Source organism: Sus scrofa, chromosome 17 (genome assembly GCF_054392235.1).
Source record: "Sus scrofa isolate SSC_HxYL_T2T_F1_AM1 chromosome 17, Sscrofa_HxYL_maternal_Yorkshire_Landrace_v2.0, whole genome shotgun sequence".
In the NCBI taxonomy this organism is placed as follows: Eukaryota; Metazoa; Chordata; class Mammalia; order Artiodactyla; family Suidae; genus Sus; species Sus scrofa.
This window is the reverse complement of record NC_139399.1, coordinates 24,976,535-25,002,680: the sequence shown is the minus strand read 5'-3', so window position 1 is coordinate 25,002,680 and position 26,146 is coordinate 24,976,535. Positions and strand designations below refer to the sequence as shown.

Here is a 26,146-nt window from a genome sequence, read left to right as displayed (position 1 = left end):
TGTATCTTCAATCTTTGATATTTGTAAATGGAACATTCTAACATATGTTGTATACATTTAATTCCTCTGATGAGCATTAGGAAATTCCTTCACTAATTTCTGCTAGTGAAGGTCTACTTGTAGCAAACACTCAGCTCTTCCTGCCATACTCTCCCCCCACCATCTCCAGTCATCCTGAGCTGAGCTAAAAATGCCTTTATTGCTTTCACTCTAAAGTGATAATTTCCCTGGGTCTAGACTGACAAATGTTTTTTATCAGCACCTTGATGATATTATTCCACTGTCTTTTTGGCTCCATTGTCACTTCCAAGAAGTCACTAATCCATTTACTTGTCATTTCTCTACAAATAATTTCTCTTTAGTTGTTTTTAAGATACTTACTTTTTCTTTGGTTTTCTGAAAATTCAATATGGTATATCTAGACACAGAATTGCTTAGAATGTATCTTGCTTAGGATTTCTGAATCTTTGAGTTTATGACTTTCATCAGTTCTAAAACATAACTTCAAATATTTCACTGGCTTCATTTTTGCTCACCTCATCTTCTCACTCTGTCCTTCCTGCCTCTTATTCTATCATATTTTCCATCTATTTGGCACTCTGTTATATTCTGGATAATACTATAGACCTCCTTTTAAATTTACTATTTCTCTCTCTATTGCTGGAGTGATGCATTGAAGTATTTATTCATTCGTAGAAAATCAATTTGTTTTCAAACATACACCACTTTTTTTAGTCAGGTGATCTTTACTCATATTATCAGTCTTTAAAGCACTTGTTTAGGAGTTCCTGCCATGGTGCAGTGGGTTAAGAATCTGACTTCAGTTGTTCAGGTTGCTGTGGAAGCATGGATTTGATCCCTGGCCCGATGCAGTGGATTAAAGGAGCTGGCACTGCTGCAGCTGTGGTATAGGTCACAGCTGTGGCTTGGATGCAATCCCTGGCCCAGGAACTTTTCATAAGCTGTGGGTGCAGCCATAAAAGATTAAAAAAAGAATTTTAAAAAGTACTTGTTTAACATTCAGTTTCTCATAATTCCAAAATATTAAGTTTTTTATAGGGTTCATTTTACTCATCTTTTGTTTCTGCTGGTTCTCAGCCATGTACTTTCACTGTAATTGCTTTAATGAACTGGCATTTCTTGGAACTTTAAATGTGGTAATAGCTTAAGGTCTGATCTGAAGATAGGCTCCTTTACAGACAAACTGATTAACCATGCTAGGAGACCAGAGGATTTCCAGGATGAGACAGATCTGCATTACATTCTGAGTTTGTCAGGTAGTGTGAATTGAATTCAGGCTTCAAGCCCACATGAGGGAGAGCTTATATTCACGAATTCTCAAGAAGAATTTTTTCTTCCTCTATTCAACACTTAGTTTTGAGACAAGCAATGTTTCTTTGCAGTTCTTTGAGATCATGGGTTTATGTTTTTATTCATGGCTAGCTGGAGGCTATTTGGCCCTTTGTGGCCCCAGGTTTACGTAGTGGGTCTCTTATTAGACTCCTCACTTTGGTTTCGTTTTCTGTCTTCCCACTACCCACACACCATGAAAAATCTAAGCTCAGTGTCAACTTGGAGGCTACTTTCTTTTACTGCTCTGTCTACTTTTCTGGGTACCTGCTGTCACTTGGAACTTGTCCTTTGAGCAGTTCCTAATTGCTTTTCCAACCATTGATTCATTTAAACATATTTTAAAAATTACACAGAATTTTATTGGAAATTCAGGTCTCTCCAGCTTGCATTTTGAAGTTTTCACATCTTGCATCATATCAGCAACAGATGTAGGGTTTTATATGGCTGAGGGAACTAGATGATTTCAGGATTGCTTCAGAATCCTGTAATTCTACTAAAAGCCAATCAAATTTGAAGGCCTCATTACGTGAAATGCAATGATATTCAGGAACCATAATGGCTTCTTTTAGCCAAAATCGGCTTTTTTCCAAACTAAAAGTTGAAAGAAAGAAGGCTCTTGAAAGAAGTGGATCCAGATGAACAACTAGAGAAAAGCTTAAGATTTCAAACAATCTTCCATTTAAAATTAACTTTTAGCAGTAATAGAGTCTTTACATTAAACTTCAGAATATTTTGATCCCTCAGATAATATATAGATACGTTGTTTTGAGAAACACATACAAACACAAAACATGGAGAGCTGTACAGCACTCTTTGACCACCTGTCCAATCCCAGCCCCTTCCTCAAATTAGCCATAGTTTAAAAATTTAGTGTGTAACTGTCCAGAACTTCTCTATTTATTCTTCATATTCAAAGCTATGCACATACACAGAGAGAAACATAGAGTTGTGTTTTGCATTTTAGAAAAATACATAGGTGTTATGGTGTTTTGCATGTCTGAACATGTTTTTGTGTTCTACTCTCTCATAATAGTCCAGATATACAATCTCCATTAAACCATTTGATGGAGACTTTGCTTCATGCCCTTCAAACTTCTAAATTTTCTGAAGAGAAGCCTGATCCCATTCTGTCTTTCAACCCCTCTCTGATCTCATTGTGACCTCTAGTTTTCTTTCTAGAAACATAAGTCTCTTTTTGTTTTTGGTGTCCAAAAACTTCCCAGCTTTGGGATTTCATGTGGATTTTTTTCTTTCTCGTTGCTGAGCAATTGGTTTAGTTTCAGTCTAGTAAATAATGTCCTTCAGTTGTAAAAAAGTTTATCACCTTTCTTTGATAATTTGCTTTCCTCAGTTTTCTTTCTGGCACCCTTCTTGGTTGGGATCCTTTGCTCTGGACATTTAATCCCCCCCCCCCTGTTTTTTCCCTGCAAAATCAGTTACCTACCTTCCATTTGACTGCTATCATCTATCTTCCAGTTGTATATTGGTTTTCTAAATACTATTATCTCCTCTTTTGTATTCTTTGACTCTCTTTTTTACTATCATTTTATGAGAAACCACTTATATATCACTAGGAATCTGTCCCACAGAAATACTCAAGAATCCTTAAGAATATCTATAGATAGTTTACATAAATATATGTTTAAATATGTGTTCCATATTTCATGTTTTTTGTTGTTTTACTTTATACATAATTATATATACACACACACACAAGAAAAATTATTGCTGCTAAGAAGTATGTTTCTGTTCTTTCTTTTTTTTTTTTAATGGCCGCATCTACATATGGAAGTTTCCATAGAAGGAATTCTTAGAAGAAAATTTATGACCTTTAATATTTAAATTGCATCCAGTGACTAATAAGATTATTTTTTCTTACAGAAATTTTCAATAGTCTTATAATCAGCAGATAATTTTTTTTTTCTTTTTAGGGCCACACCCTGTGGCATATGAAAGTTCCCAGGCTAAGGAGTCGAATCAGAGCCATCAGAACCGCAACTCGTGGCCTATGCCACAACCACAGCCACGCCTTATCCTAAGCGCATCTGTGACCTATGCCTCAGCTTGCAGCAACGCTGGATCAAAACTGCTTGCATCTCTCATTGTCTATGTAATTTTCTACAATTCTCTAATTTAGGCTCTTCAGGGTTAGCAAGAGCTCTTTTATTCCACCTATGGATGATTACAAATTTAATTTTCCCATAGCCCATCAACACTTTTTGTGAGAATAATGAGAACAGCAGAGCATGGCACCAGGGTCTGAACTCAAGATGTTGTCAGACCAGTGGAAAAATCCTCTGTTAAGTCAGGGCAGATAAACCAATCAGGGGAAATGCCATTCCTGGAGACTGCAAGCAAACCCCTCAAGGCTATGTAATCAATTTTTCAATTACTATGCTTCCCTTCCCCTTTAATTGTGTATAAATTAATAGCAGCTGAAAAAGAATAAAGAAAGGAACACAGAGGAAAGAAGACTGGAACAAACAATGCAATAGAGCAGAAATTGCATTTCTCTGACATCTGCACAGCAGAGAAGGGAAGCATGTGATCTGAAATCAAAGGAGACAGGGTTTTAAAAAATAATGGACATTGTACCTGGGTAGCTAGTGGGGAGATAGCTGGGCAGCAAGACCTAACGAGGTGTGCTCGTCTGGGAATGTGTTTGCTGGTGTCACAGAAGAAGGATGTGTGTAATAACATTTATATGTGTTTTGAAAAAAATCCAAGGATTCACAAATTTGAGAGGGAATGCACATGGTGCAAAACTTAAAATGGACATGAGGCTATTTAGAGGCACTCATACCCGTCCTGCATTCTTGGACAATTTTACTGAAAATAAGCTCTTAAGTACCAACCCAGTTTTCTTTATATTAGACCTATGTACCAAAACAGTGAGTAGGATTACCCAGGTTACCAAAGGGGAAAGGTGGCAGAGAGGGATGGTTTGAAAGTCTGGAATTGGCATATGCACACTACTGTATGTGGAATGAATGGTCAATGCGGACCTGCTGTCTAGCACAGGGAACTCTGCCCAATATTCTGTGATAACTTATACAGGAAAAGAATCTGAAAAAGCATGGTATGTGCATATGTACAACTGAATCAGTTTGTTGTACAACAGAAATTAACACAACATTGCAAATCAACTGTACGTCAATAAAATGTTTAAAAATAGAAAATATGTTTACATACGTATATACATGCAAATATGTATCATGGATGGATAGACTGATGGACAGATGGAGGGATTAAGTGCTGCTTTCAAAGCCACTGCCCTCCAGTTCCAAGAGATAAATATTAAAAAGAAAACCTATTTTCCATTTTACTCTTTGACAAGTGAATATTATTATAATTCCAAACATCTAGGTGATAAAAATGGTTCTAAATATACAGTCTGTAGGATTTCCAATTAAATTACCTTGAATCTTTAGCCAGAATGTTCCTACAGGCCAGAATCCTGGTAAAACAATGGTAGAAATGTGATACCATTGATGACAAGGCAGCTTTCCTCTTCATCTTGGTTTCTTGTAAAATCTCACATGAAAGCTTTTTCACATTTTCGTTTGTCAATAGGATTTCAATATGGAGGAGGAATTGTAGAAATATAAATGATCATGGGAAAACTCTGGCCAACACACCAAACAACATATTTAGGCACAAAGCTTTACAGAAAAGGAAAGGATTATTTCTGAAAACCCCAGCTGAGCCCTGGTTCTGGGAGTCAGGTCAGCACAGAGAGTAAACTGGCAGGACACAGAGAAACCTCCCCTGGCTCTATGCTCTTGAAGGGACATGCATTCACCTGTGGATACAGCTATAAGATAAACCCACTGAAATAACACCAAAGAAATAGCTGTCAAGATCCAGTCCAATGAATTTATCTATTAAGAATAGTTTCTTTTAGAGCTTCTTTTAACAGAATCCTGGTAAAACAATGACAGAGCTTCTCTTAACAGAAGCTCTAAAATAACATATTTATTCTGAAACAGACATAAATAAAAAATTAATAAATATTCTGAAACAGACATTGAAAAATTTTTTTTCTGGAACTGGGCAAAATTTTCAGCCATGCCACAGCAAACATTTCTTCTTCTAAGCAATGAGCCCTGCCTCAAATCTAAAAATGTGAATTTAAAGGCTTTGACTAAAAACCTTGCCAAAGCTTTTGACCAGAGTTCAATCTAGTCGAGTAAATGATAAGAGAAAACAGGGAGAGGCTGGTTCCACCTCGTCCAGTGTGCCTTTTGTTCCCGTGTGACCCAATCATCACAAAACTGTTTCTTATTCATCTCATTACAAACATTTCTCTGTCGCAGCAGGTGATGGGTCAGGAGAGGACACGGTGTCCAGAAAATGTACAATCAGGTTAGAAAACTTCCAGGCAACCCATTCCTTTTCGATGGGCTCTGAATGGCTGGCACTGCCCACCACAGTCTTCGAGCTGCCTGCTAGTGAAATGGCTGTCATTCCCCCACTCACTCTTCCTGGAAGTGTAGCAGCTGCTCTTCCAATGACAGCGAGGGAAGTTGTCTTAGTCTTCCTATCCATTAGAGGAAATAGACAATTTCCTTAGGAGTTGCTTCAAAATTCCAACTCCCCATAGAACAGGTCTTAGAAGTTTCTTGCATCAATCTGTCTTGTTGGGGAAAGTTCAGTTTTTCAAAGATGTCCTCATTTTTAGCTCCCCAAGATGATGGCTAAGTCTACAGAGAACTCTGTGTCTTCACAGTGGGAGAAGGGAAGGTGGCAGGATCAAACCTACCATGCTTCCTTTTATATCCCCACAGGACTCTGCAGTGAAGTGGCTGTTCTAGATTTCTCCATGGACTAATTGGCTACTGGCCATTTGGGGTGATTGACTGGTAGCCACTGCTTGAGTCCACGATATGGGTCAACCGACCTGAGGGAACCCCCTTTCTCTTATTCTTGGATTTCCACCAGCCCACTCAGCACCACCACTGCCCATCACTGGGGCACTCAGGAACTTTTCTGTCCCTTCTAAGGCACACAAGATATAGGAGCAATGAGCCCTGTCTAGAACCTTCCAGATTTCTGCCCAGAGAGTAGAAGTCAGAGAGGTCCCTGTGAATGTCACTTCCTGCTTTATCCTCTCTTCCTTTGTTTTTTCCCACAGTACCTAGGGTTGGAAAAGTCAGGTTTTCCCCTTCCTCTAAGTCACATCCTGAGCCCTGGGTGGGTGTTCAGTAAGATGCTAGCCCATCTGGCCTGGAATTAAAAGAAGCTAAAGGAATTTGGAAAAATCCCTTACTGTCTTGAAATCTCTCTTTTTCAAGATTTCTTCCCTGCTCATGAGGGTCTTCTCCCTAAAGGAGTCCAGCCTTGCCTTTCCTTTCCTGCAGCCATGATTGGTCAGAGCAGGGCAGTGGGGCTGGGGGAGAGTGGATGGTGGGGGGCGGGGAGAGAAGGAGGTAGCTTAAAAGGAAAAGAACATATATCAGCTTGTTATGTGCAAAATAATTTCACTGCTACACAAGGCAGAGTGAATTTTAATTACAGAATGGGACATGTGGCCATATCTTGATCTTATAGATGCTTTAGTGCACCAGCCATGAAGGTTTTGTGCCCTTCAGGACCAGCTCTTAAGATCACAATGTAAGTTCTGTTATAATAGTACTTATACTGTGTAAGCACTGTTGTCAATGTACTACTAAATGGCAAGAGAAAACAAGCTAATGTTTATTTAAAAATTTTTTTTAAATGTCCATAATTTTTAATATAACTAAATAAATTAATTAATTTTTCTTTTAGGGCCCCACCTGTGGCATATGGAAGTTCCCAGGCTAGGGATCGAATTGGAGCTGCATTTACTGGTCTTTGCCACAGCCACAGCAATGCAGGATCCCAGCTGTGTATATGACCTATGCCACAGCCAGTGGCAATGCTGGATCCTTAACCCACTGACTGAGGCCAGGGATTGCGCCTGCATTCTCATGGATGCTAGGTGGGTTCTTAACCCACCGAACCACAACAGGAACTCCCAAGCTAATGTTTAAACGGTGTGTAGGGAAGCTGTTTACTGCTCTTGACAGTTCTGGAGAGTCGATGCTGTCCACGTATTAAGACACTATTCTTCCGCTGAATATTGATTTATCAGCAGAAAACACAATCCTGCCAACCACTAAGTGGGTGAAACCTCTTTTTCCCTGGCAATCATTATATTTAGTAATCTGATGATAAATTAGACTGGACCCTAGGTTAGAAGGGCTCGTTCATCTCTTTTCAAATGGGTTTTCCCCTAATTCCCGACATGCCCTCCGACCACGCCAGATTTCTGCTTCCATTCAAGCCTGGGCTTCAGGAAGAGTAGGAGACAAGCTGTCCCCTATTCCCTTGCCTCCTGCTCTCCCCACTCCTGTCTCGCTCCACTCCCATCTTTCCCGTGACCCCTCTGTAATAGCCAGGGCACCAATAACCTCCTGGTCACTAAAGCCAAAGGATACCTTTCTGTACCATTCAGTCATGTAGACGCTATGGACCATTCCCTTCACACTGATGTCTTTTTTTCCCCTCTTAGTTTCTCTGAAATCCCAGGTTTTCCTCCCAACTCACAGGTGGTACCTTTTCTGTCTCTTTCAGGTTTTGTCTCCTCCATCAGACGTCTTATAATGAAGACGTATTTGGAACTAAGTCCTGGGATCCTCTTTTCCCTCTCTGCCATGGATTTTATCCATCTGAAGCTGAAACTCAAGCTAGACTCATGATTCTCAAATTTCTGTGCAAGTAAGTTACACCCAGAGGAAGGATAGAAACTTCAAGTTACTTCTTTTTTTTTTTTTTTTTTGTCTTTTTAGGACCGCACCTGTCGCATATGGAGCTTCCCAGGTTAGGGGTCGAATCTGAGCTATAGCCGCCTCCAGCCTACGCCAGAGCCACAACAACTGGGGATCCAAGCCGGGTCTGCAACCTACACCACAGCTCACGGCCACGCCAGATCCTTAACCCACTGAACAAGGCCTGGGATGGAACCCGCAACCTCATGGTTCCTAGTCGGATTCGTTAACCACTGTGCCATGATGGGAACTCCAAGTTACTTCATTTTTTCTGATTGAATGTCTTATATAATCACCCTCTTAACAGCCTCATGTAAGATGCTGATAAAAGAAATCATAAAAGAACACGGCTTTGTTCAGAAAGCAAGAAGTACTGGTGTCAATTTGAAGTGAGACCTGAGCAGGAACTGACAACTGGCCCCTCCTTTGCTCTGTGCTCTGTGACCTTCATCAAGTCACTTTCACCTCCTGGGCCTCAGAGGCGAGAGACCCTGGTTGTGACTTCATTGCAGTTTTAATAAAAGACTGAATGAGAATTGTGCCAAATGGCATTTCATTTCCAAAGTCTGAGCCACTTCTTGTTTAGAATAAAAGGGCAACCTTAGAGAGAAATGTTTCCTATAGAAAATAAAACTTCATCTGAAAACTGCTATTTACCCCAGCAGGTTTCTATTCTATTTCATTTATTGTTACTTAAAACTGTTAATGGAGAAAAAAATGGCCTCTTGAAAACAAATGAGGCAAGTGTTAGTTTACCATTGGGTCTGGGGTAGTATTAGCAGTGGGAGGGATATTTTGTTAGAGCTGAGGCAATTTTTGAGTGGAAGACATTGCTGAATGGATTAGAAAAATACTGTCCGTATTAGATTTATGTTTCAGGGGACTTTTCTATTGTCCCCCAAATATTTTATATCTGTAGGGCCTGAAGTTCATAGGTCGGCAATGCAACACTGACTCTTTCTGGTGGAAGAGACATGAAAAAAAAAAAAAAGATCTTAAAAAAATAATAAATTATTTTTCAGTAGAAAGTTTTGTTTACAAATGATGGATAATAATGTTTTCTATTATGGTAAGTTGCAAAAGAAACTGAATAATCCTGGGAAAAACCTATTCCAAAAAAAAGTAAGGTTTGTACAGTGGTGTGCTGGTTAATGTTTAATAGGTGGTTGTCTGAGGAAAAAAAAGAGCCTGATTTGTAATGTTTGTGAATTCCATGGTGTGAATATACCCACTGTAGCCATTTTCGAGTTACCAAAGTGATGATGCTGACCAGAGTTGGAAGCCGTGTGTGGTACTAATCCATTTGTGTGACCTCGCAGACTCCACAGATGTCACTTACCTCCAGAGCATAGACACTAGGGAAACGTCTTTACTAATTAGCAGTGGTGAGTTTGGGACATTTGTTACCTTTCTTTTTTAATATAATTTGTTTAATTGTGAATTTACATAGTTTACTTTTTAACAGTGTCTGTGTTTAAGAACCAGACCACAGAGAGTTCCTGTTGTGGCTCAGTGGTAACAAACCCAACTAGTATCCATGAGGACACAGGTTTGATTCCCTGGCCTCACTCAGTGGGTTAAGTATCTGGTGTTCCTGTGAACTGTGTTGCAGATGTGGCTTGGATCCTGCATTGCTGTGGCTGTGATGTAGGCCTATAGCTGCAGCTCTCATTTGACCTCTAGCCTAGGAACTTCCATATGCCTCAGGTATGGCCCTAAAATGCAAAAGAAAAAAAAAAAAAAAAAAAAAAGACCACAGAATCCTTGGGAAATTTAAAAATGAGTTCCCTGTGAGCTAGTCTGACCAGCTCCATCACCAATTGTTTGTCCTTAGGGAAGAGAGGGAAATTAACATTAATATTTGCTTAAGCAATATTTAATTACATTTGGGTTCTGAGAGATGGACGCTTTGTTTTAGATTTTTTTTTTACTTGTTCATTTTCTGTGTTATCTGTTAATAGGCAAATAAAAATGGATAAAAAATCATCAGATGTTAGATCAGTAGGTGATCATTTTCCATAAATCTGTATGAGCTGAGCGTGGGGCATAGATCTCCTTTTCTCAGAAAAAAAAAATAGAGAAAAAGATATTTGTTTATTGAATGACATGTTTTATGAACTGAATTGTGTCCCCTCAAAATTCACAAGTTGACACCCCAAAGTGACTGTGGAGATGAGTCTTTAAGGAAGTAACAAAGGTTAAATGAGGTCATAAGGGTGGGGCCCTAATCTGACAGAACTGGTGTACTTCTAAGAAGAGGAAGAGAAAGCAGAGGTCACTCTTTCTCTCCCTCACTCTCTCCCTCCCCCCTCTGTGCAAGAATGCAGGTCAAAAGTCAAGTAAGGACACAGCCAGGAGGCAGCATCTGCACGGGTGAGAGGCCTCGCAGACAGCAACCCTGCTGGCACTTGATCTTGGACTTGAGACTGCAGAACCGTGAGAAAACAATTTTCTGTTGTTGAAGACCACCTTGTTGGAGATATTTTGTGATGGCAGCACAAGATAACTAATACAGCATGTGAATTACAAAATTACATGCAATTCCACAGCAGTAACATGATTCTTACACCTCAGGCGTTGTCATAGGTTGTCAGAAAAAAGAACTTCTATTTCATCCTACAGGTCAAGGGTTACCAGTTCTAGGAAGTTTTCCTTGATTTCTCCAAGTAGAATCAGCACTTCCTCCCATGAAAACAGCTCTGTTATGCCAATGATCGTAGGGCTTTTTCCCAACACAAATCTTTTGTAGAAAGGCAGATTACCTATTAGAAATTCAGATTTATGCAACTAGACATTCTCATACTAAGTGAAGTAAGTCAGAAAGGGAAAGACAAATGCCATATGATATCACTTGTATGTGGAATCTAAAGTATGACACAGATGAACCTGTCTATAGAACAGAAACAGACTCATGGACATGGAAAACAGACCTGTGGTTGCCAAGGGGGAGGGAGAGGGAGTAGGATGGACTGGGATTTGGCTTTAGTAGATGAAAACTATTACACTTAGAATGGATAAGCAATGAGGACCTACTGTACAGAACAGGGAACTATATCCAATCACTTGTGATAGAACATGATAGAAGATAATATGAGAAAAAGAATGTATATAGAGTTAACTGTTGTGGCCCAGTGGTTAATGAACCTGACTAGTACCCATGAGGATGCAGGTTCGATCCCTGATCTCACTCAGTGGGTTAAGGAGTCGGCATTGCCTTGAACTGTGGTGTAGGTCACAGACACAGCATGCATCCTGGTGTTGCTGTGGCTGTGGTGTATGCTGGTAGCAACAGCTCTGATTTGACCCCTAGCCTGGGAACTTCCATATGCTATGGGCATGGCCCTAAAAAAGCAAAAACAAAAGAATGTATAAATATCTATGACTGGGTCACTTTGCTGTATAGCAGAAATGGACAGAAAATTGTAAATCAGCTATATACTTTAAAAAATCAGAAAAACAAGAAATTCAGTTTTAGCATGTCACCTTCCTGTGCTGCCCATGAATTAGCCACTAATAGCATGTGGCTATTCACATTTAAATTTAAATAAAATTTAAATATTCAGTTCCTTAGTTGCACTAATTACATTTCAAATACATAAACAACCACCTGTGGCTAGTGGCGACTGCATTGGACTCTCGGAGGTGGAACATTTCCATCACTTCAGAAAGTTCCATTGGACTGGACTACCCTAGCCTGTAAATAATTGGGGGGGAGAGACTGCATCTTTTTGCATTATTTTCCCAACACATAGCCTAGTGCCTGCTATGCAGCAGCATTCAATACATATTAGTTAAACAAATAAAAGAAAAAAAATTAACACTATTTACCTACTTGTAGCTACTTAAGCATTCATGGTTCCTAGAGACCACGGAAATGAACACACATATAAAAGTGTATTTGTATTAGGGGACAAGTAAATGAAAACAGCAATTTTCATTTCCCCTAGGATGAGAACACCACTATGCAGCCTTAAGATATAATCATAGAATTTCTCTCTCAGGTGTTCATATAGCAATCTATAGCTGTTAATTCAGAAGCACAATCGATTTTAATTTATTTTTTCTAGGTCATCTGTGCTCCATTGTTCTATAACTGACCCTATGGACTCATTAAATCTTTCAGCATGATATTTATGCAACCCTATTTAATGAGTCCTCTAACACCTTGAATTCTCTGGATCTCATACCTATTATTTTAGTGGCAAACTTCTGAGTTTAATTAACCGTATTCTTCATGCACTGAAGGAGAACATAAAAAGGTCAACCAGTTGGTACACAACTCTCTGCTTGCAGACAGCCTCTTCGTTGGCACATTTAAAGATCTTCAAAGAGACACTGAAGGGGGGAGAGGGGAGGGACTGGGAGGGACTGGGAGTTTGAGGTTAGTAGATGCAAACTATTACATTTAGAGTGGATAAACATGTATGTATGTATGTATGACTGGGTCACTTTTCTGTACAACAGAAATTGGCACAGTACTGTAAATCAGTATACTCTAATAGAAAAAAAAAAAAAGAATGGATAGGCCATAAGGTCCTATTGCATAGCACAGGGAGCTATATCCAATCTTCTGGGATAGACTGTGATGGAAAATAACGTATATAAAACAAGAATGTATATATATGTATGACTGGGTCACTTTACCATACAGCAGAAATTGGCAAGACATTGTAAGTTAACTGTAATTTTAAAAAGGACACTAAATAATCCTTGGGCATTGTTTTAGGTATTTAGATATTCTACCTCCCAGAAACTTGTTTTTGTTTCTTGCTTAAATATTTCAAAATTTAGCCCAAGGCTGTTCTCTCGCTCTAACTCCAGAGCAAAAGGAGAAGAGTGTTACCTGTCACATACTCTGGAGATGTCCTTCCTGTGTTTTAAATGAGACTTAATTACAATCTAAAAGGAGATATTGCTCTTCCAAGACATTCCTTTGGCTTTCCTGGTAACCTCAGGGATAAATACGAGGGATGAGCAAATATTATTTGAATGAAAAAATGAAATCCATAAAAACAATTCCCTAACAAACAGACCATGGCCAGAGCCTGGGGTGGATGCCAACTTCTTTCTCACAGTCCAGTTCACAACTTTTCAAGTGGGGAAGTATGTGTTAGGGTGCGGTTCTAGAGCTAGGGAAAGAGAAGAATTTAAGAGGGAGTGTGGAGAGAAGAGAGGAAAGGAGATCTCAAAGGAGGCAAACCCGTGGGGTCTCTGGGTAACCTCAGCATCAACACATGTGAGCTGTGTGGCCTGTGAGTGGAGATGAAGGGAGGGAGGAGGTAAGTCAAGGTTTGGGGGAGGTGAAGGTGTCTGCCCTCAATCCTGATGCTTTAAAGGGGGTGCATGTGTGTGAGTGTTCAGTGGCTATGGATGGAGTAGTTTGTGTCAAATCCTTTGAACCACTCATGTGGTTCTGCTATGTCTCAGAGTCTCCCCACCCTGCTTGGTAGTGCTTTCTTGCTGGATGTGATGTAATCAGAAAATAGCTGCCTCCCTCTCAAGGACAGGCTTTATGCAGTTAAGGTCTGTTTTCACAAGGCTAGAAGTTTTCTAACATCTAGTCCTGGGAGATGTTCTCTAAGACATTTGTTATATACCTGTGATTTTGTGAAACTTGAACATCCTGCCTATGATGTTTAATTCTCCTGTGTTGTGACCAGTTTGAGGTTAAAACCCTGGCAAGATTTGGTTGTGCTCTTGTGGAGGCAGGGGTGTGCCACCAGCAAATGAAACACACTTTGTTACATGTGATGGATTCTGTCCCTTCCAACCACTTAGGGATCTGTTGCCTCCCACAGAGAGTCTGAGTCCCTCCATCTTACAGATGCATGTACCAAGGCAGACAGCATACCCTTATTACTTGCTCATGTTTGCAATATAGATAATAATTACTCACTACTTTTCTCACATTTGTATTATATGAAATGTGACAAAGTGACATCACACTCCTGACACCTAGATCACAAAATCATGGCTTCAGATGTTCACCAAGGAAGCTGAAGGACAAAAAACAAGGTTGGGCACTTCTTATATGACATTAGCCAAGTTCATTAACCTTTTCAAGCTTTAATTTCTTCAATGCCACATGGCAAGTATAAGAAGATAACACATGTGATGTGCTTTGAAGGTGCTTGGCAACATAGTAAGTGCTCAATGAAGCCTAGTTGTTCTTGTTTTTTTATTACTTAAGTATCCGGAAAAAACCTCTGTAATGTTTTTCGATGGTCTTGGATTACTCTTTATTTTTTAATTATTAATTTTTTAGGGGCACACCTGCAGCATATGGAGGTTCCCAGGCTAGAGGTTGAATCGGAGCAAAAGCTGCTGGCCTACACCTCAGCCACAGCAACTTGGGATCTGAGCCTTGTCTGCAACGTACACAGCTCACGGCAACACTGGATCCTTAACCCACTGAGTGAGGCTAGGGATTGGACCTTCGTCCTCATGGATGCTAGTCAGATTCATTTCCGCTGAGCCATGACAGGAAGGCCTGCTTTTTATTTTTTTTAAACATGAAGGAACTGTGGTTTCTGTGCATTTGTACTCCCTATAGAAATTGGCATAGCTCAGGATAAAGCAAGCACTTAATAAATACTTGGTATAAATGTATAGTTTTCCAATGCTATTTCATTTTGAGAGATTGCTCATTTTTTATTATATTATTTATTTTTGTTTTTATTACTATTTTTTAAATCAGTCATTTTACAGCATTTTATTGGTTCATACATACACACTACGAACAAACATCCTTTTTTTTTTTTTTTTTTTTTTAAGGCTTGCTCTACAGGAATTTTTATTTATGAAAAAATAGAAGTTACCAGAGTTAAAAGTATGACTAACTTGTCCCGCTTTACCTATTAATCTCTAGCTGATGATAAGGAATATATTTTTCACCTGAAGGTCTGCACTGACACATTTAAAGCTGTGAAATTTCAAGTATTTATGTGATGAGTAGTCTTGGAATCCATTTTATAGGAAAAAATCCATTTTTTCCTGGCCAATGTATGACAGCTTTAGGTAGTTACTTTTTATTCATTTACCATGTTTTCAGCTTTAGTCTATCAATGGAGATGTTTAAGGTGAGGAAGGAACATTTGGGGAAATTTTAAACTTGGTACACAATGTACTTTCCACATACTGTTATAAAAGAAGAACTTTTTGTTCTTTTTCAAAAAAACACAAAAGAGTGTGATCATTATTTTTTTCTGTTTTAGCAACGAGACCTATTTTTCCATGGAAAGTGTGAAATTGGTTCATTTTTATGTTGTCTTTTATATGTGAGAAGCTGAAGGGGCCAAACTCTGTGATTAAAGATTTTTTTAATGTCCTAGTATTGTGGGGATATCTGTCTTTTGAAAGTCATTATTTTTGCTAAGCAGGAGGCTCAGTTGACATTCTGAAGGGAACTCAAGGTTGTGAAACAGCCATCCCAAGACTGAGAGAGCACAGGGACAAAACGTAACCTTTATATCTCTATTGCATTTTTTGTGAAAGAAACAACCCAAGTCATGTGTCTCTGCTGTCATTTACTTCCTCTGAGAAAATTCAATACTCTACCTGGAGTATTAAATGTTTCACAATAGCTCTCAAAAATACCAGCATGGAAACAGCAAGTGCAACAACGAACAATCTGCTGATGCTTATAATCGATGACTTAAAAGGTAGCCTAAACATTTATAGCCCAAAGAGGAAGACATCCTCAAGGTCTCACTGATGTCTTGCTGTGGGGGGGGGGGGGGTCAATAGTACTCGCCCCTCCCCTGCCCCACCTTTGGATGTGGCTGCAGCACAAGGTCACCACAGGGACAAGGTCATCAATGCTGGGAGGACATGGACAGAATTGACAGCCAGGCTGTAGCTCTCAAATGGCATTGTCTGCCCTACTCTTTCTAGTGTCACAATCAATAGGACAACATAAAAAAGATATCAAAGGGTCAGACTTTTGATTAGATCCAAAGGCAGCCTAAAGCCTTTCTTTCTATGTGCTCCAGCCAGGAAGAAGGAATGTACTAGATCCCTGCTAAGTCAAATGTGATCCTTGGAGATGCGGCAACACAGGCTGGCAACACAGGCTGGTCAGCAGTACAGATCTCAGGTCCCACCCAGAGCTCCTGAATCAGAATCTGCATTTGCATAGGATCTCCATGTAATTCCTGGAGGATTCACTCATTCAAAATGAAAAGGAAAATCACTGAGCAAGAGCATAATTGTGGCAACTGATGTACAGAGAATGAGAAAGAACTTACACCTCTTTCCCAGTAAAATTGTTTTCACGAATGCCTCAATGTTTCAAAAGTGTACTGCTTCACAGATCAACCAGTGCCTGAAGACAAAAACATATAAACCTCTAGAACTCTTATTTTCAATACATCAGAATAGGAGTTTTCTTTTTCTTTTTTTTGTCTTTTTGAAATTTCTTGGGCCACTCCCAAGGCATATGGAGGTTCCCAGGCTAGGGGTCAAATCGGAGCTGTAGCCACTGGCCTACACCACAACCACAGCAACTCGGGATCTGAGCCGCGTCTGCAGCTCACAGCAATGCCGGATCATTAACCCACTGAGCAAGGCCAGGGATTGAACCTGCAACCTCATGGTTCCTAGTCAGATTCGTTCACCACTGGGTCACGACGGGAACTCCGGAGTTTTCTTTATAATCACCATAAAGTCTCTTTTCTCCTGAAATGCATACCCATTGGAATGGCTTAAACCAGTTTTCTTTATTAAGAAAGGAATCCAAGAGATTTCATGATGTGTTTCCTCTAATAAGTTAAAGTCCTTTTTAACTTATTTTCAAGCTTCAGTTGGCTCTAGCCAGCAGCTCCTGGCCCAAGCATCCCTACTGGTGAGGTATTTGCAAGAGCTCTTGATTCTGGAAAATCAGGAAAGACTGAGCTACCCCTTTACTCCAAATACTGTGCAGGAGGAATACAATGACTTTTACTGGCATTTTAGAAGGAGGGGTGTAGTAAATTGAATGGACTGTGTCGAGAAGACCCCCTGAGAATTAATTTAATCCCATTGGATTTTAAGGTAATAAGATTGTGGGAAACCAGTATTAGGAGACATAGGAATTTTTTAAATGTTTCAAAAGTGGAAAAGTGTAAGAGAGAAAGATTGAGGTCAAAAGGGAAAGCCAGTTAAGCAAATAGAGAAACAAAAAGAAGAAAGGAGAATAAGACAATACGTAAGGATGGAATTTATGTTAGAAGGGGAGAGAGCAATGATGAAGAAATAAATACCCGAGAAGGTAGGCCCATCACCCACCAGCATGGCCTTGAACTAGGGCAGGAAAGAGATGGGAGTGTAAAGAACAAAGGACGAGGAACAAAGAAGCAAGTCCACGATGCCTGTAAACCAGATGGCCATGTGCCACCTTCTCTCAAAAGCGACCCCTCCCATCCTGTCCTACCTGGCCGGAAGGACGGTGGTCACCACTTGAGAGCTTGAGGGTTGGGGGGAGTAAAGTTGGGGGAAACAGAGGGATCCTCATGGCAAGTTTCCGACAAGAATGAGGAGGAACCGTCCCCCTGTGTGGGAAAAAAAGGGAGGCTGTCATTTTTGTGACACTTAAATTGATTTCTAAGTCACCTGTTGTTTCAAATTATCTGTCTGGGAGCTCTCTTGGAGTGCCTTCTAGAATGGAGATTTAAAACCTCCACCTCCTTTACCTACCTCAACGCTTCCCCTCACAAATGCAATGGAACCGGAAATTGCATTCTCTTTGATTCTTCCCTGCCTTTGTAGGAAGTGGATGTTAATAATGATCGCTACTGCTACTTTTGAGTTTTTCTCCCCTAAATCCCACTACTGTCAAGAAACCTGAGAAAAGATTGCACTGAGTTACTGACAGCAGTTGAACAGCATGGCCCAAAGATTCTGAGTTAACGGCTGTACTTTTCTCTCCCAAAAAGAAAGAACTATCTTTTCACATACAAAGTTAGTTTTTCCTTTTAGCCCTCATCATGTCCTTCATTCAAAGAATATGCATCAACTATGAGCCAGGCATTGTTCTTGGATGCCTAGACCTCAAGCGCATCTGTGAGCAAAAGAGTCAAAGTCCCTGCCCTCATAGAGCTTACATTCTAATGGGGAGGGACCAACACTGAGAGACACACTTAAGGAAGAAGTAAATGACCAAATGAGAGATTATTAAGGCTGTAAAAACCATAAAGTAGAGCAGAATAAAGGGGAGAGGAGATGCCAGGGATGGGAGAGTGGAGGAGGGGGGTTTTAAACTTAAATGAAGTAGTCATAGAAGGCCTCTGAGAATACAGATTTGAGCAAAGACTTGAAAGACAGGAGAGAGTTACTCAAGCAGACAATTGGGAAATGAACATTCTGGGCAGAGAAAATAGACCATGCAATATCCCAAGGTGGTTTGACCTGGCTTGCGAGGGCCCAACAAGGAGCCCAGGATGGCCTAAGCAGTGGTCCATGAGGAAACCAAGAGGGACTGCAGCCAAGTGGGGTCAGATCATGTCAGATGCTGTAGACTTTTATTCTGAGAGCTATGGGAACCAGGGAGGCTCTTGAAAAGGGGAGTGACCTGACTTATGTTCTCAAAGGATGACTGGCTGCCATGTTTGGAACCAATTGTTAGTGGGCACATATGGAAGTAGGAAGACACTTTAAGGCTACTTAGAAATCCAGGGAAGAGATGGTAGTGGTTTTGGCTAGACAGCTTGAGCTGCAGTTGGCATCTTAACAATTAAAAAGATATTCTAACTGCTTTATAATATTTTTCAGGTCCTAGGGCTGTTTTGATTCCATCTAAAACAAAGACACAGTAAACATTTTAAGAATTGAAATAGTTCATTACGTTATTTCCTGAAACCTAGTGAAATCCTTTCAACCAAAGCAAGAAGACAACATATTTCCTGTTTTCTATATGTCACCGAAAACATTACCTGCTGCTGGCTAGTAACTTAGACATGATTTTCCCATATACTAGCAATAATTAGCTAAATCAAAATATATTTTGATGCCCAAATGGTTAAACATGCTAAGCTTCCCCCAAGTGTATAAAATTGTTTCTGTGTGTGTGTGTGTGTGTGTGTGTGTGTGTGAGTGTGTGTGAGAGAGAGAGAGAGAGAGAGAGAGAGAGAGAGAGATGGCCACAGAGAGTATGCAGTAAATAATCCATCCAAACTATCAGAAACATAAACTGTTTACTATTCTATCATAAATATCAGCAAAAGTTAAAACCACTTCTATTGATAAATGTTGAAATATGAAATTATTATTTGAGTCTTGGCTTCATCTACAAATTCAAAGACTTCCTTGTCAAATTCAAAGATTATCCTCAGCAAATGATTATAATAAATGCAGAGGCTTGTGTTTATTTTTGTTGACAGAAAATATATAGGTAGGACTCTAAGTGGAAGATTTGTTACATTAATTTGGCTTTAGGCATAATACATGGAAAATAGAGCAATGACTCTTGCTCTAAGAAACTGCTCTCCTGTCTTGAAATGAAATTTCTTCAGCATATGCCCTTTTTCTTTTTGGCCACAGCCACAGCATGTTGAAGTTCTCTGGCCAGGGATCAAACCCGAGCCACAGTAGTGACCTTTGCCACAGCAGTCACAATGCCAGATCCTTAACCTCTAGGCCACCAGGGAACTCCCAGGATATGCCCTTTTGCACTGCCCTTTTCTCTAGTCTCCACATACTGCTTCATCAAATATTTCAAAGCACAAGCACATTGCCTTTTTGGATATACTACATGCAAATATTTCTCTCGGTTTGAGTTTGGCATTCTTTCCCTTAAAATGTTGAAGATCATAGTAAAATCAGACAGCAGTTTGCTGAGATTGATTAATTGCTTCCATTTTTTTTTTGCTTAAAAAGTTTTTATGGTGTATGTGTTTGACTATTTTTATTATGCTTATTATAGCAAAGCAGAGCTTTAAAAACAAACTAGAGATACATTTGGAACAAAACATCTAATTCATACAAATTGTGCATGATGAGAGGCATACAGAGTAGAAATAGAAGTAAATCCAAAAGGTTTTGTGGGCCATTCATGGTTGTGAACTTCCAGTTTATGGTAGTTTATGGTAGCTGGGCAGATGAAATTCGTGGGATTGATGTCCACATCATTCTATTCCTGATGCTAAACTTGGTGCTAGCTGGGAAGACTCAACTCCATTAACACACACATTGTCTACTCTAGCAGGTGGTGAGTATTCTCTTTGGATCCCCTCCCCTCCATCCAATACACCAGTCACCATATTCCCATAGTAAAATAAGGACAAAGGAAAGGGAAAGAAAGTTAACGGGGTGGAGAAAAGGGAGAGGGATTGCTAGTGTCCACGTGAATCTCAGTGCCAATGCTGTTTAAATCTCAAACTCAGTTTTCTTGCAGGGGTCAACGGATAATAGAAATCCACAAAGAAGCCCAGGGAATGCCCTATAGACCTAAGAAGCAGCCTCCTCTCAGCTCTAGAGGTTTGTTTCCATGTTGGATCACTGTAATCATATAATCTAATTGTAAAGAAAAGGGGTTTTTTTTTGGATAGGAAAATCACAGATTTAAAAATAGTAGAGTTCCCGTCATGGCTCAGTGGTAACAAACCTGACTAGTATCCACAAGGATGCAGGTTTGGTTCCTGGCCTCATTCAGTGGGTTAAGGATATGGCATTGCTGTGAGCTGTGGTGTATGTCATAGATGTAGCTTAGATCTAGTGTTGCTGTGGCTGTAGTGTAGCTATACCCCTAGCCTGGGAACCTCCATATGCAAATGGTTGTGGCCCTAAAAAGACAAAAAGATAATAAATAAATAATAAAAAATAACAGTGTGATGGCTTTTTACTATGCCAACTTGGCTAAGCTGGACATGTGCCAGAGTTCCCTTTCTGTATTTCCCAGTTAGGGTGGATTACAAGGAAGAGTCTCCCAAGAGGTGGAGGATTGATCAGGGAGGCAGCAGCCACTTTGTAACACATGGGCATTGTTGCTGATCTGTTGAGCCATCTTGTTGGGGTCAGGCAGCAACTGGGCCTGTGATCGCTTTCTCTTCTATTTGGGTCTTCCTTTTTTTTTTTTTTTTTTTTTTTTTGTCTTTTTGGGGCTGCACCTGTGGCATATGGAGGTTCCCAGGCTAGAGGTCTAATCGGAGCTACAGATGCTGGCCTACATCACAGCCACAGCAATGCCAGATCCGAGATGTGTCTGCGACCTACACCACAGCTCACGGCAATGCTGGATCCTTAACCCACTGAGTGAGGCCAGGGATTGAACCTGCAACCTCATGGTTCCTAGTCAGATTCATTTCTGCTGCACCACAATGGGACCTCTGGGTCTTCCTTTAGTTGTTCTAACTCCTGGGCCAAGTGTATGTGCCTATGTGTGTGTATTCAGCTCTGTGACAGAACTTCAGCTTCTGAAGATTATCCTAGTTGCCAAGTCCCCCCATCCAGACTGCCTGGCTTACAGAGAGATTGCATAACCAGTCCCTACAACTACACAAGCCAATTCCCTGTAACACACATATAATCTCCTATGGATTCTGCTTCTCTAGCTGAACCCCAACTGATACAGATGTTCAAATGATATCCAAAGTGATGCTAAAGGAAACATTTTAGAAACACTATGTGAGAACTTTCTATTTCTGGTACTGGTTGCTTAGGTTATTTGGACCATTATTCTCACTGGAAATAACTAGAAAAAAAAGCTGAATTGGGTAGTAAAATTATGCTCTTTAAAAAAACTAAGAATCATAAAAGTTTAAAGAATGATCAGGCCCAAACTCCAAGGAACATCAAACCCAGACAGGTAATAAGCAGGGAAACTGCTTTTGTCCAGAGGAGTTTTGCTAATGATGAAAATTCTGAATTTATCTTTTGATATGCTTCTAGGATGAGGTCAAAATTCAAAGCCTGTGGCTGCCTAGAAATGAGGAATCTCACAGGAAACTTTCCCAACAATAAGCCAAACATACAAATGGTAGATTTGAAAATTAACCCAATAAATAAAGCAAGGAGAACTCCTAGGATTAAATGAAACACAAAAGCTATAGTTAGCTTAGTGGATGAGTAGAATAGCAGGACAAAGAATCAGTGAATTAGAAAAAGATTCAGAAAAAAAAATTGTCCACAGGGTAGCATAGATTATACTAGAAAAAGTTAAAAGAGGAGATGGAATAAGAAGGTTCATTATAGTTTGCATATAAATAATGTGAAGGAAGGAAGTTTTGATAGAATCCACTTTCAGACATGATAGCTGAGTTTTTAAAGACTAGTGAAAGCTATCCATCTAGCCATCCATGCATCTCAAATGCATATTTAGATATATTATAAAAATTGCATAAAACGTAAGAAAAATTCTAAATGCAAGAAAAGGAAGAAAAATACAATTATCACCAAAAGAATTACACTAAGACTCACAGTTAAAAGTCTCAATAGTAAGAGAAGCCAGAGGACAGTGCTATCTTCTTTTCAATGTGATAAAAAAAATAACTGCCAACCTAAAATTCTATACCCAGTGAGAATATCAATGCAGAATACAGGTAAAATAAATACATTTTCAAACAGAAATGAAAACAAGCAAAAAACCCCAAAGATTTTTACCACCAGTAGATTGTATAAAAGGAACTTCTAAGAGATGTAGAAGATAATGCTCCAAATGGACAATCTAAGGCACAAGAAAGAATATTCAGTTAAGAAGCTTGTGACTTCTGAAGATAAATCTAAATGAACACTGCCATAATGTCTTATGGCTTTAGAAATATATAGAATTAAAATATCTTTCAAAAATAAAGAGAAAAATGGAGGTAAAACTGTTTTAATGTTTGAAGATTGCCTGAAGGAGAGTAAATTTTACTTTCAAGAAAATAATAATGATATATATATATATATATATATATATATTTTAAAAAGGTAATGCTTCACATAGAAATGAAAAGGAGATTTCTTCCACACACACAAAAAACAAAAAATAGTCACTGGGTGGGTCATCTAAGACTTGACAAAGAGTAAAAACAAAGTAACCAGCCAGCTTGCACTCTTTAATCTGGCTTTTACCAGAAAGTCCAGTGGATGCTGGCAGGGAGAGTGCATATTTACCAATCACATAGCAGAGGATTAGAGGAGACACAAATGAATCATGTAAGAAGCATTTACTTTAAATCCCCATGTTAGTCTCTTTCTCCCTGAATCCTGGGAAGGAAGGACTTAAATAGTTGCATTTAGAGTTCTGTCTCAGGGCCCTGGGGGTAAGTTCTACAAGACTAACTTCACCCAGAGGGATGAGTCATGCTGTGTTACAAAGATGTCAGAGGGGAAATGAGGAAAATCTGTCTATATTCCCCTGGTGGAGGAAAAAAAACAAGCCAGTAGCTACATGATGAAATGTTCTTTGAGTATAAATTAAAATGCCCTAAAGCTTCCTGGAATTCTCTCTTGCTGATGAGCTAAATTAAAGCAGAAAACCTGTGTTCTAAGAAGCATCAAAGACAAATTAAGTGTCAGAGAAAAAGTAAATTACACATTTATCGACTGTTTTATGAGGTTATGGAGACGGTTCATTAAAAAGTCCCCTCAAAAGATGATTCTTCTTGTAATAAGAGCCAGTAGCTACAAAGTGATCAATATATGTTGGAATAACCACAGCAGATTCAGGGTGACTCCTGATTAATGATGTTTCAACATGTTAAAATAAATCTCTTTGAAGTGTTTGTGAGAAAGGATTCCTTTTTATAAGGAATCAATTCAGAGTCAAGCACAATCACAAAAGATGTGGTTTCTCTGCACTGGCAGTTGGGTCTCTGAGTTGTGTCTAACACTGTTTATACACATAAAATCTTTCCTGTTGGCTTTGGCAGACCCAGGTATGGAAATCCCAAAGAAACCAATTATGTCACTGAGTTGAAAGACTGGTTAGGGTTTATTGCATTCATCTTAAGACCTCTGAAGCTATGGATTTCACAAAAAGCTTTGAACAAAGCTGAAAACAGCGTACATTTGGGGACTGAATTAAATATTTTACTGCTAAGAAACATGCAGCTGAACATTTCTTGCATTTAGAACTCTACTGTAAAGGAGCTGAGATTTCTCTTTTAAGAACTTAATAAATTTCAGTGGGATTCAGGTACAAGGGTGCACAATGTAATTTCATGTTAAATTGAAGACCCAAATATTTATCAATTGCATAAGTTGCCTCCAGGGATCCCCTACTTCCAATTTCCTCAACTCTTTCAAAAATTTCATACAAAAGGAATAGAATAATTGTATCTCTTTTTGAATGAGAGAGTGGACTCTTCACATGCAAAAACTCTGGCACATGTCACAAAGAGGAATATTCTAAAATAAACTTTCACATTGTAGGTGCTGGCCAAATTTGGTCCAATACAGGCTAGCAGGATGGAAATTCTTGGTCCATGTGTGGAAATGAAATGGATTTTTAATCTAGTTTTGATTGAGGCACATTGTTCTGTTGCATGATGATAAAAATGCTGGAAACTTGTGTTGATCCTTCCAGATTATATAAGTACATGGTTGAGTAAAAAACTACAGTCTGTTGACTTGCTCTAAATCTAGCAAGAACTCCTTGCCACTGAAGAACTGTTGTCTTGGAGTTCCAGTCGTGGCTCAGAGGCAAGGAACCTGACTAGTATCCATGAGGATGTGGGTTAGATCCCTGGCCTCGATCAGTGGGTTATGGATCCAGTGTTGCCATGAGCTGCAGTGTAGGTTGAAGAAACAGCTTGGATCCTGAGTTGCTGTAACTGTGGCACAGGACAGCAGCTGCAGCTCCAATTTGACCCCTAGCCTGGAACTTCCATATACTGAAGGTGGGGCCCTAAAAAGACCAAAAAAATATATATATAAATAAATAACTGTTGTCTTTCAGCAATTGGATTTTCACATTTTTTTGCTTAAAAAATGTTTTTTATACTTGTTTGTTCACTTTTGTGTGTGTGTGTGTGTCTTTTTAGGGCTGTATTGCAGCATATGGAAGTTTCTAGGTATATGGAAGTTCCCAGGCTAGGGGTCAAATTGGAGCTGTAGCTTCCAGCCACAGCCACAGCCACAGCAACACAGGATCGAGCTGCATCTGCAACCTACACCACAGCTTGCTACAACACCTGATCCTTAATCCACCGAGCGAGGCCAGGGATTGAACCCTTGTCCTCATGGGTACTAGTTGGGCTTGTTAACTGCTGAGCCATGAAGGGAGCTCCTCGTTTGTTCATTTTTTTAAAGGAGTAGTTTAGTTACCAAATGCTTGGAAAACCACAGACTCTGATAGGGGCTCAGAATTCCAAATAACGACACTAGAAGAAAACAAGAATGTGAAAAGAGCTTCTTCCTTTTTCCAGAGGAGGTTAGAAACACAAAACACATTATCATATTAGTTAGAACAAGTAGATAAAGAGGAAGTAAGTGATCATAATCTACAGTAAGGGAAAGAAACTGATGAATGGAAAGAAATATGGTGCCGTGTAGTATATGCTTTTGCTGGAAGTGAAAGATAAGACTTTCTTGGTTTTTAGTTAAATATTCCTTATCCCACCCATAAAATACTTGAAAGAGGAACTCCATTCCCCTAGGCAAATTTTGGCAAAGTCTAGCATGCTTTCCTCTTCACAAGAGCACTGCAACTATTTTTAATATTACTACTACAGTGTCACCTCAATTCCTTGTCCAACATTGAGTGACAAAAGAGTTCATAAATTTCTAGATGTCATAAAACTACCTTGTTTTCTCATCTTTCTGACAGAATGGAACTCACCTGATTAACCTCTTTATAGATACTGTTGGTCAGTTTCATTTTCTTGAGTTGCTCCTCTTTCTTTTTGGTTTCTACTTTTGTTCATTTCCCTCATATCTATGTCAGGCTTCAAAGGCCATTCCAATAGTGGATGTAAAGAGGGATTAGGACAAGCCAGTGCTATTCTATTTCTGGTCCACATCCAGTAATTTATGGGAGCATGGATGACTGCTCCACTGGCCTGGCCTTTCATTTGCCCACATCTGCTGTCCTGTGCTTTGGTCTTTCT

At 39.5% G+C, this 26,146-nt stretch overlaps 2 protein-coding genes across 6 annotated transcripts in view; one reads left to right on the top strand and one right to left on the bottom strand.

The window, feature by feature from the left end:
* PLCB1 (phospholipase C beta 1) overlaps positions 1-26,146 on the bottom strand; it is a 746,923-nt gene that overhangs the window by 59,895 nt on the left and 660,882 nt on the right. For 2 of the 4 annotated variants that reach the window (XM_021077401.2, XM_085003046.1), the window contains one exon: positions 17,554-17,671. The exons of the other annotated variants lie outside the window; for them this stretch is intronic. In XM_021077401.2, coding sequence (XP_020933060.1) covers positions 17,573-17,671 — 99 coding nt within the window. In that variant the 3' untranslated portion in view covers positions 17,554-17,572. The remainder of the gene's footprint in view (positions 1-17,553; positions 17,672-26,146) is intronic. 4 annotated transcript variants of the gene reach the window in all.
* LOC146395186 (uncharacterized) overlaps positions 1-26,146 on the top strand; it is a 255,009-nt gene that overhangs the window by 174,461 nt on the left and 54,402 nt on the right. For both annotated transcript variants that reach the window (XM_085003048.1, XM_085003047.1), the window contains exons 3-5: positions 7,951-8,094; positions 10,465-10,580; positions 20,512-20,594. In XM_085003048.1, coding sequence (XP_084859174.1) covers positions 7,951-8,094; positions 10,465-10,580; positions 20,512-20,525 — 274 coding nt within the window. In that variant the 3' untranslated portion in view covers positions 20,526-20,594. The remainder of the gene's footprint in view (positions 1-7,950; positions 8,095-10,464; positions 10,581-20,511; positions 20,595-26,146) is intronic.